The 12,082-nt window shown below is 43.4% G+C and overlaps 1 protein-coding gene across 3 annotated transcripts in view; it reads left to right on the plus strand.

The window, feature by feature from the left end:
- Positions 1-12,082, plus strand: part of FNDC3B (fibronectin type III domain containing 3B) — a 447,770-nt gene that overhangs the window by 95,564 nt on the left and 340,124 nt on the right. For all 3 annotated transcript variants that reach the window (XM_053308096.1, XM_053308093.1, XM_053308094.1), the window contains exon 2: positions 7,921-8,059. In XM_053308096.1, the coding sequence (XP_053164071.1) occupies positions 7,949-8,059 (111 nt within the window). In that variant the 5' untranslated portion in view covers positions 7,921-7,948. The remainder of the gene's footprint in view (positions 1-7,920; positions 8,060-12,082) is intronic.

Consider the following 12,082-nt stretch of genomic DNA (forward strand, 5'->3'; position numbering starts at 1 on the left):
TCCAGCAGTCTGGTTCCATTTTGGTTCAAGTGGAGCCCGTTTCTTTTGTAGAGGCTTAACTTTCCCCAAAACGTATCCCAGTGCCTAACCCCTGCTAACTTGGCAAAGAGGCACCTTTTAATGTGGTGATTCTCTTTATTTAGCAGGGGGAGAGTAAATGGCCCTATCCACCCCCCAGCACAGTACCTCCAGTGACTGTTGCTGGTGTCTATCTTATGTTTCTTTTTAGATTGTGAGCCCTTTGGGGACAGGGAGCCATCTTACTTGTTTGTTATTTCTCCGTGTAAACTGCCCTGAGCCTTTTTTGGAAGGGCGATATAGAAATCGAATGAATGAATCTAAACCCCTCCTCTTGACACCACTGTATCATCCACTCATTGTGAGCCCTCAGCTCCGCCTGTCTCGCTGTCCCTGCGTGTGGAACAGGTAGCACTTCAGAGAACGCTACCCTGCGGGTCCTGGATTTCAGTATGCTACCTAGCAGCTTAAATTTGGCTTCCAGGACCTCCTGACTGCATTTCCCAACTTTGTTGGTGCCAACATGCACCATGACAGCTGGCTCCTCCCCAGCACTGCCCAACCGCCTACCTAGATGTGGTGTGATGTCCACAACCTTCGCACCAGGCAGGCAAGTGACTGTGCGATCTAGACACGGGTCACAGACCCATCTCTCTATGCCCCTAATGATTGGATCACCCACTATTGGATTGGAGGCCCCCACCCCCTGGAGGAGTATCCTCTGTGTGAGAGGATATGGGCACATCACCCAAGAAAAGGGTCCTTCCTAAGGGAGTGGTTCCTTCTTCCTCAGACCGATGTCCTCCTTTCCTGAGACCCTCATTCTCCATGACAGCAGTGCTGTCAGCATGTGAGTGGGATGCCTCTACCACATCCCTGAGGGTCTCATACACACCCACACCCACACACCTCTCTGCCCCCCTGAGCTTCTCCGGGTCAGCCACCTTGGTTTCAAGGGAACGAACTTGTTCCCTGAGAGCCAAGAGCTCTTTGCACTGAGCAAACACCCACGACTTCTGCCCCTCAGGCAGATAGTCATACATGCAACATTCTGTGCAATACACTGGGAAGCAGCCCCTCCCCTACTGGCATTCTACCTTCATAACTAGTTTTATTGGCTATTTCGAGTATATGGGGTTTGCAGCTAGGTACTGGGTACAGTTGTCAGCTAATTAATGGTTTTTAGTTTTGTCTTCCAAGAAAATTAAAAAGGCTGGGTAGTACTTACCTTATTCTTGCCTTGTATGTCTCCCCACAGCTTTTCCCGCCAATCTCCCACAACTCCTGCAAAACTCCTTTGTTATCTGTTTTCCAAACTCCTGGGAGCAGAGCTCCTCTGGTCCAAGCCTTGTATTCAACACCAACAGTCAAACTGACTCAGCTCAGGAATGTGGGGCCTCCCACAATCTGGGGCCCTCACCTGGAATGAATGAATCCCCGACTCAGGCTTCTCCTCTTGCAAAGACACAAACACTGCCAGCCAGGCAGAAATCCAACCTCAGGAGGTTCCCAGCCCTAGCAGACCTAGCTTCTCCTTCCCCTCTTGTTTTCTTATTTATTTTATATCCTTGGAAATGTTGCTACAAGCTTGTTGCTTCCTTCCTCCTCAAGACCAGCAAGCAACTGCCTCTCCCTGCTGGTTCAGGCCCAAGGACCATCTAGTCCAGCATTCTGTTTCACACAGTGTCCTACCAGATGCCTCTGAGAAGCATTGTATTCAAATGTGAAATTTCAGTGTCTTCTGGGGGGGATAAAGTATTGTGCTTAAAAGTTCTTCTTAGAACTCAAGCATAAGCTGTGACTTAACACACTGTGTCATGTTAACTGGTCATAGATGGAAATCTCTTAGAGAAGTACTGCTTTGGTCTGCTCTGTGACTTTATCGCACTATAGGCAACCAATATATGTATTGCTTGTTGACATCTTGATCTAATTTGTGTGTGTGTAACCCCAAATTATTTTATTATTATAGAGCTGTAGGATATTGCATTATATATTTGATATGCAGGTTGATTACAGTAAGGGTCAAATGACTAGTTTAGCATGGTTTTTGTTTTCAAAGGTTAGAGGCATATCCTTACTTCCTGGAACTACAGCTTGAGCTGAAAATATAGTGAAATTTCCTGGACTGAAGTGGGCTGAGAGACAGTGGTGTTAATTAAAACTGGCATTTGTGTATCCCATTTCAGCCAAACACGGGGCATGCTTTTAGCATCTGAAAGCGAAACCCAAGCTTTCATTAGTATTGATCTTTGAATAAAGAATTTGCAATTCATACTTATAACCAAAGTAGTTTAGTCTGTACGACGTTGGGTTTGTTTTCCCTTTGCCCAAAAATGCAGTGTCAAATGCCTTCTGCCCCTAGAGACTCTGGCTAGCCTCCTGCATTCTTAATTTTGTTTATAAACTTGCACTCAAATTGACAATGCTGTTAGCAGATTGTTTGTTTGATGGTTTTGCCTGGAGAAGGTATGCATCTATTCGACACTCAGTCACTTATATTTTCCTAGCTTTAAAAATGTATCACAGTGCGATTGGAACTATAAAAATGCTCCTCTGGAAGTTCCAACTTCTAGATTAAGGCTGTCTGGTGTTGTGTTCTACAGGAGAGTATTTAATCCATTTACAATATCTCTTGTTAGTCTTGTAATCTTTTTGAATTTCCTTACTGAACCTTTGATAGGAAAGCCAGGAGTGAGTTGAGAATGTCTGTGGTTTTGACCAACCAATAAAAAGAGGAAGCCTTAGCCCTGTTCTCTGCATGATTGATAGACTATCACAAACACACCAGTGTGCTCTTGAAGATGTAGCTGGTGCCAAATTTATTTTTCTAAAGCTAGACAAATAGAATTGTGCTTTTCCACATCAGCCCTGGAAATCCATCAGTTAACATGTCAAAAGTTAAATCAAGTCTGAAATGTCAAAGTTACATGGTTAATCTGTAAATTTGCAGGAGGATCTTGTTAAAGCAAATCCAGGGTGGTGCGGGGGGGGGGGGGGACTGTCTTGGATAGTCTCCTTGTCCTTTGTGCCTATGAAAGTTGGACATTGTGGGTGGGAAGTATAGGAAGTGTGAAATAACTTAGAGGTTCATGGAGCTGTGGGCAGTTGACGGGTGGGTTGAGTGAAGAAGATTGACATTAGCACAAAGAAATGTTTGTTGATATTTGGAGCAAAGACAGAAGCCGGTAGAAAATATGGGGTGCTTAACACATTTGGGGATATAGCAATGCAAGTCCATTCTGCTGCCTATGAAGACCAGTTTTGAAGTGCCGTATTTCTGTTGGTTCAACGTCATTCTATATTCTCTCCCCCCATTATGTAAACCTAACCTTTCCAGTGCTGCATCAGTCCCTACTTCGGTGTTTGGATAAATCTCTAGTGGTCTTGGGCAATGTTTCTTTTCTGGGCTGTTGTTCATATAACAATATCTGTGAATGAGTGATTGCAGTTGCTACCTCCTTGAATTTTTATGCAACTTTCAACCTTTGTCTCGAGTCCTGACTTTTTGTCCAACTACCTTCCTGTCCAATGATCAGGATTTGTAGCTCCTGATTTTACGTCTATCCTTCAGGTTCTAGTCTTCCCCCTGGCCTGCATACTTTATCCCACTGTCATATGATGACTTGGGCCTGTTCTGGAGAAACAGGAGTAAATCTTTCCAGGGAAATCTCTTGGATCTCCAGATGTAGTCTCTGGAGCATGCATTGCCAGGGAAGAAACCTGGAATCAAGGTTGTCAAATATACACATGATGTGCTAGAAGTTTATACAGCAAATTTCTCACTTTTTGCTGAAATGCCTGTTTCCTTAACCTGTGAAAGGACTTCAGGTTTTTGTTCCCACGGAGTATTTGCTCTCTAGCAAGGATTATTGCCTTACAAATTCATTGCTATGAATGCAAAACCAACAACACTTTCTCTGTTTGTTCTTGACATGTTGGTTAAGGACACTGTTTGCAGCTGACAAAAATGGTATAGAGCATTCATATGTTGCTGATAAAATTTTATATATAAAATGTATCAGGTGAACCACCTCCATGCCATTAGGAAAAGGAGTCTTAGCCTGCTGGGATGGGGAATGGGACGATAGGTGTGCACGTGTCCTTATGGTGTGTGGTCAAGCTCGTGGCAGATGTGTTGTATGAATCGGCCAACATTACCTTAAAGAGCACGGTCTTCTGCATGATCCCCGCCGCATGTTAAGGTAATCTGAGATCTGTCTCCAGTTACACCAGTATGTCTGATGGTGACTCAGAGGTGGGCCTTCTCTGTAGCTTCTCCTGGGCTGTGGAATGCACTCCCTGTAGAAATTTGTCGTCTGAATTCTTTATTGGCCTGGAGAGCCCTCGAAACCTATCTGTTTGGTTTGGCCTTCCAGGGTTTTTAAATTGTCGCAAATGGTTTTAACGTTGTAACCTGGTTTTTCAGGATTTTTAAACTGTTTTGAATGTTTTAACTGTTAGAGTTTTATGGTGCTTTACAACCTTTGTTTTTAACTGCTAATTGATTTCAATTGTTTTGTTTTAATGTAAACCTCCCTGAGCCATTTTGGGAGGGTGGTATAGAAACATCTTATCTGTGTACTACTGATATAGTGTGGCAAGCAGTCCTGTGGATGGTGGTACGCACATGCTGAGGTCATTCACACAATCAGAAACTGTGTCCTACTCGGGTTTGGGAGCTGCGTGTGCTCCCAATTTTTGTTTGTGTGGAAGCAAAGTAGGAAGAAAACCTGCGTAGCTTTTCCTCCTACCTGGCTTCCACACAATCGCTTCTACCCAGGTTTTGCTTTCAAACAACCAAAAATTGGGACACGCATACAGAGCTCCTAAACCCGGGTAGAACACAGTTTTTGCTTGTGTGAAATCTCACTGTCTGAGAGTTACGCTATATTTTATTTACTTTTACATGTACACCTCACTCTCCTTTCAGGACACCCAGAGCAGTGTACATGGTTATTCTCACAACAACCGCATGAGGAAGGTTAGACTGAGATATGTGACTGGCCCAGAGTCACCCAGTGAGTTTTATGGCTGAATGGGGATTTGAATTCAGTCTCCCTAGCCTTAGTCCAACACTCTAACCACTCCACGACGCTGGCTCTCAAAGGTCATGCAAAGAGGGCATTTAGCCTCCTACAGAAGGTCAAACACTTTCCAGATGCATTCTGACCCATTTTTGATGTACATGTATATTATGTATAGTGAGAGTGTGTACGTGTGTGCATAAATATAAATAAATAAGGCAGGCACTTTATTTATATCTACACACATGCTCACTATACATAATATACATGTATATCAATAATGGGTCAGAATGCATCAGGAATATGGTGTAGAAATATGCAGAGGTGTAACTATAGGGGGGGCACGTGCCCCGGGCACCATCTTTTCTGGTCACATGGGGGGCGCCGCCATGACTAATTTTTTTAAAAATTTTTGTTAATACAAATGTTTCCTGCTCAGTGCAGCAGCGCTGCAGCAGTCAAGGGAGCGCGTCGGTGCCCCCTTCCCCACAAGCGGTCCCTTCCGCGCTGCCTGCGTGCGCCCCTCCCCATTGCTTTGCTGGTGCCTGGCGGCCAGTCAGTGGCCTGGCTTGGCGGCGGCGGGCGATTGTGAGGAAAAACCTAAGTATAATGTAGTACGTTGGGGGGGGGCGATGGGGGGGCGCAGTGGGGGGGCACCATTTCTAGTTACGCCTCTGGAAATATGGCATCTCTCATATAGATTTGTTTCTGTGTCTAATTTAAGGTGCTGGTTTTGACCTTTAAAGCCCTTAATGGTTTAGGCCTTGGATATCTGAGGGACCGCCTGCTCCCAAGGGTTGCTGCCCGCTTAACGAGGTCATCTGAGGGGGCTCTGCTCCAGGTGCCGACAATGAGGGACGCTCGGTTGTTGTGCACACAGGACAGGGCCTTCTCTGTTGTTGCCCCCAGACTCTGGAATGCTCTCCCGGTGGTTATTCACACCTCAGTCTCTATCACAACTTTTAGAAAGCATGTTAAATCCTGGCTTTTTACCCAGGCTTTTATATGACTGTGTCTGCTGCTGCTCTTTGTACTTTGTATTGTTTTTATGCTTGTGTTTTAAATTTTTAAATCAGATTTGTTTTATATTTTTAGCTTAATATTTTAATTGTGTCATTTTTACAAATTCTAATTTTGAATTCTGCTGTAAATCGCCTTGGGATTGTTTTAATGAAAGGCGGTATATAAATGTAACAACAAACAAACAAACAATAAATTAAATAAATAGATATAGTATTTATATAAATAACAATAGTATGAGCTATTAAAATCCTAGTTATAATTACCAGATCTAGACTGTGCGATCCACCCTGATCCCTAGGAGAAGGAACTTGTTCTGTATCTAGTCTGGTGGCTATGGGCCACCTCCAGAGTCAGGCAAGATGCCTCTGAATACCAGTTGCAGGGGAGCAACAGCTGGAGAGAGGGCCTTCCCTGGCCTCTTGCCTGTGAGCTTCTCAGAGGCATCTGGTGGCGTGAAACCGGATGCTGGACTGGATTGGCCTTGGGCCTGATCCGGCGGGGCTGTTCTTATCTTTATGAGGTGTGAAGTAGGGGCATCTTCCCATCTCCTGACTGCAACACAAGTGAGAAGGAACTCTGCCCTTGTTCCAAGTACTTTGCATGCGTCCAGGCTCAAGGAAGAGGCAGAATCTTGTCTCTCATTCTGAAGAAGTTTGAGTAAGATAAGAAAGATCAGGAAAGCTTATCTAAACCGCCCCCTTAATGAGATGGCGCTCAGCATTTCTTCCAAGCTCCCTATACCTGAGGATTTGGGATGGAGACAGGTTTTACTCTCATGTTCAGCCATCTGGAGAAGCTTAGAAATGCAAGTCTCTCCAGCTGCTTGTTCTCTTCTCTATACTCCAACACACATAAGAAAAATCCCTTCTTCACTACCGTGTCCTCTGCACATGCCAGAGGATTTGGACCTGGGAGTGGGAAGATTGGTAGCACAAACAAATAAGGACTTGGCTCGTAAGGCAAGCTGATATTTGTAGGCTCCGGGCCAATATGGTGGTTCTGGCAAGGAACTGAGACTTTAGACTAGCTTGACTAGGTTGCAGTTGTGAAGGACTATGAGGCAGGCCTTAAATTTTCTTTGGGTCTAGGAGCCAGCCAGACATTTTGCAGACAATTGACACTTCACAAAACCGACGTAGTGATGGACATTCGGGGAGATGTAAAATGGGCATTTCTTTTCCGCCTTTACAAGTAACACACTTAGAACAGAAAGAGGAGTTCCTGGGAGAAATAAATAACTCCGCCTCTGAATATCCTCGCCTAGGCATCACAGTTAATTTTCAAGGTACCACAGCTCCCTGGTGCCTGGGATTTGGTGAAGCCCTGTTATTAGGCGGGGGAGGGGGGAGTGAATTTATCTCATAATCAGACAGTGAGAAAAATCTGTGCACAGCTTTTGAAACTACTTAAGAACATAACAACAGCCCTGCTGGATCAGGCCCAAGGCCCATCAAGTCCAGCATCCTGTTTTGCACAGTGGCCCAGCAAATGCCACTGGAAGCCTACAGGCAGGAGTTGAAGGCATGCCCTCTGTCCTGCTGTTACTCCCCTGCAACTGGTACTCAGAGGCATCCTGCCTTTAAGGTTGGAGGTGGCCTATAGCTCTCCAACTAGTAGCTGTTGATAGACCTCTCCTCCATGAAGTTATCCAAACCCCTCTTAAAGCCATCCAGTTGTTGGCTGTCACCACATCTTGTGGCAGAGAATTCCACAAGTTGATTATGCGTTGTGTGATCACTTGATGGAAGTGATAGAATCTTTTCAGTTACTGAAGCAAGAATGAATTTTCCAAATGTTAAGCTTTAAACTAAAACAAACATCTATACTCCTCCCACCCTTTGGTTTCTTTCAGGAGGCCCGCCGAGGAAAATTCTCCATGAATGTACGTCACAATGATGATGACCGACCAAATCCCACTGGAATTGTCATCATTGCTGAATGGAGAGGTAGCAATGTTGCCTCACTTAGTCAATGGAGATGGAACTCAGCAGGTCAGTATATTCTGAAGGCAAAATAGGAAGAACAAATGGATTATTTGGAATATGTGGGACTTGAGAGAGAGAGAGAGAGAGAGAAATTCTGCTACAATGTTGTTTCTTTCTTTGCATGCATTGCTTAAGATGTGCAACTAGCTTTTGGAGTAGAATCTCGGATTTGAACTCCAAAAGATAGAAAAATGAACTAAATATCCTTTATGGTACTTTGCTTGCCGATTTGTCCAGATTGTTGACATTTGAGAGGTACAGTCATGATTGCCTTTCATTTCTTCCCTGGACAGCTTACATACAGTTCCCAGGAAGGCTCCTTATGCAGGCAGCGGATGGGACTAAGTCTGCCTAAAATCAGCACAAGAACTCTTGCATGCCTCCAGATCACTCTCTGTGAAGATCTATTTAATGCAGATGTGATGTACTTCAAAACACTTGTAATACTGTTTTAGTGGTAGGGGCTTCAGCTACAGAGCCAAGAACAAGTTTTTTCTTGGCCAGTTCAGTATGTGGATCACTCTCATGCTCTCTTTCTCACACACACTTGTATATTGCCTGTAAAAAAAAAAAAAAGGTGGTTTACAATCAGATAAAATAACCAAGGATTACCATAGCCCTATTCAAACATTATGATGTGCAGGTGTCCTCACACATGTACAGGTCCTTGTGAACCTGGGTACAGGCCCCTTCCAATGCAGGTACAGATAGGAAGTGTACTACTGCACATGAACTGAACATAATGTGTGAATAACTGTACATTTGTGCAGATCTGTACATGCAGACACAGTGCACAGATTTTTGTGTGTTGAACATAACATGCTAATAGTTTTCAAACACTCCATATCAGGCTAGAATGATATGGGCTGTTTTGGTTCTAAAGCGTTCATTCACCCTGGAGATGCCTTACAACTTCAAGACCTTGTTGTGGGTAAGACTTGGACTTAACTTGCCTAGTAGAAATTAGACAAAACTAATTGCCATCCTATACCTGGTCATGTTGTGATGTGTTAGACTTCATTTGCAGAAGTCTGTGCATTGTTCAGTGTTTCACAATGACCACTGGGAAATATTACCTTTTGAGGCTATGCAATAAAAGTGCTGTTTGATGTGCAAAGGCTGTTTGACATATGCAGGTGATTGCTTGATGTTGGCTGTAATTTAAAGATAAACTAGGGCTGTGCAAAATATTAGAATGAATCTATTTGAATTCAAATCAATTCAACTTGAAACTGTTGGGTAGTGGAGGAAAGTGCTGCTCAGCAACCCAGTATTTCCAGGTTCTCAGGAAACACTGGGAGCCAAACTTATTATTATTATTATTAACAACAACAACAAGTAAAGAACCAAGCAGAAAAATGGAAAAATAAGCCACTGAATGGTCAATATTTGCACAATATAACCGGAAAACCAAACATCATCAGTGGCTTAAGAATGGCAACTTGAAGAAACAGAGGGTTTAATACTGGCTGCACAAGAACAGGCACTAAGAACAAATGCAATAAGAGCAAAAGTCAAAAAAACCAACAACAAACAGCAAGTGCCACCTTTGTAAAGAAGCAAAGTAGGTCTTTGTTGAAACTGTTTAAGATGAAACAGTGGCCCACTTAATCAGCTGTTGTAAAAAGATCACATAGATTGACTACAAACAAAGGCATGCCAACATAGCAGGGATGATACACTGGAACATCTGCAAAAAAGACATAAGTTTTAGGCGATATAAAAATGTTAACTAAATACATAAATACATACATACAAGCTACCTGTAGCCAAAAATTGGTGGGACCAAAAAATTGAAAACATTGTAGAAAATGAAGATGCAAAAATATTATGGGACTTCTGACTACAAACTTCTTGACTACAAGAAGACCAAAATAATCCTAGTAGTAATTGGCACCCTAGGTGCAATTCCAAAACACCTTGAAGAGCACCTCAACACCATAGGAGCCACAGAAATCACCATCAGCCAACTACAAAAAACAACTTTACCGGGAACTGCCTATATTTTGCAATGATAGCTATAATAACAACAATAATATTGATAATAAAGGACTCGATGTCTAGATAAAACAAACCAGTCAATAACACCTGTCTGACTGTGTAAACAAGAAATAATATATAATAATAATTGTCACACACTTGCCTGTGGCCACAGTCTCCAGCTGTCTCTCTTCCCCATCTCCTGTTCAAAGTCTATTGAATTGGCCTCAAGTGCTACGGTGGGGATTAATTGTCACCCTAGTCCTCTGCCAGCCATCAGGAAGAGCGGTCAGACTGCTCCTCACCAGGAATCTCTAGGGCTGGCCAAGTCACTCCCATCTCTCCTGACCTCCTCATCCCTGGCCATCCAAACTTTAAATAAAGCCCTGCAATCAGAGCAATCACAATCACCCTCTCCAGACTCTGCCCTCTCCAATTTAGCTGCTTCCCTCCTCCCTCCTTCAGCTGTTGCCCATCACACCAGCTGTTGAGACCCTGCCTTCTCCTCTTTACAACCAGGAGGCGACCTGCTGGCCCACCCATGGCCCGCCAGTTCCTGAGTCTCCTGGCTCTCCCCAGCAACCGAGGAAAGTCCAGGCTGGCTTTGACTGTACTCCGTATTCTTGGCCCTATGACTGGGTGAGTAATCAGTCCTTCTCATGGCCGGCAGTAAAGCCCAATGATGATGATGATGATAATTTAATATAAACTTTTTAAATACACAAAACGTGACTAACAAATCACAAGCACAAAACAAAAAAATACAATGCAAAACATTTTAAAAACTTAAAATCATCAAAATCAATTTTTAAAAGTCTGAGAGAACAGAAAAGTCTACACCTGGCACCTAAAAGAACAAAGTAATGGTGCCAGGCAAGACTCACTGGGGAGGATATTCCATAAATGGGGTGCCACCACCAAAAAGGCCCTCTCTCTAGTAGCCACCCACCTCATCTTGTTTGACAGGGGCACTCGGAGCAGGGCCTCCGAAGAAGATCTTAAGGTCCAAGTTGGGACATATGAGGCAAGGCGTGCTCCCAGGTAACCTGGTCCCAAGCCTTTAAAGTCCCTAGGGCTTTAAAGGTTAAACCCAGCACTTTTAATTGGGCCCAGAAATTGATTGGGAGCCAGTGAAATACAATAATGCATTTCACATTATCCACTGCATTTCTATTCCACCTTTCATCACAGAATTCAAGGTAGCATATATAGCATTCCCAAGTGGTCTCTCATCCAGACACTGACCAGACCAAGTCCTGCTTAGCTTCCAAGTCCTGCTTAGCTTCAGCAAGGTGGCTGCATCATATGTGCTCAGGCCAAAGCCCTGGTCATGTTATTAATGTTACATTATATTAATGTTACATGACAGGAAAGGTCACCACTTAATTCTCACTTAAACAATCAGGCTGGGAAAGGAGAAATAAACAACAGAGAGAAAAGGCAGAATGGAGGGATGGGGGAGAAGAGGGTGGCACATCTGCACTGCATGTTTCTCTCTACAAAAGCAACTTGCCAGGCAGACAAATGGCAGATGGACATTCTTCGTTATACAGAGAGGATCAAAGAGATTCTGTTCAGTCTGACCAAGCTTTGTTTAACAGTACCTGACCAGAATATTGTCTATATTGCATAATCATAAATTAAGAGAATGAACCACAGAACTGGTATAAACGAAACTGACCTTACATGACTATGGCAAGGCCTGCTCTGTGCTTCTGCCATGTTGTAGTAATATGTTTTTCAGGTCATTTTGTCTTCCTCCTTTTCAGACTCCTAGCCAACTCCTTGAAGTAGCTTTTTGACAACATAGCCAAGAACTCTGTCCTCTAAATGGCAAACAGAAGCTACATTTGCTGGCAAATCTCCCCCCACCATTTTATTTTTATTTTTGTTACTTTCTGATGTGAAATTCTATATTGCACAAAGCTGAAAATTATATTTATGAATATGCTGCATGTATAGTGTTAAATTAAAAAAAAGTAACTGTATTTTCAGTTAGGAATATAAAAAGGTGGAGGTGGAGAGGAAAAACAATATATATATAGCCAC

The sequence above is a fragment of the Hemicordylus capensis genome, chromosome 3 (assembly GCF_027244095.1).
Source record: "Hemicordylus capensis ecotype Gifberg chromosome 3, rHemCap1.1.pri, whole genome shotgun sequence".
Lineage (NCBI taxonomy): Eukaryota > Metazoa > Chordata > Lepidosauria > Squamata > Cordylidae > Hemicordylus > Hemicordylus capensis.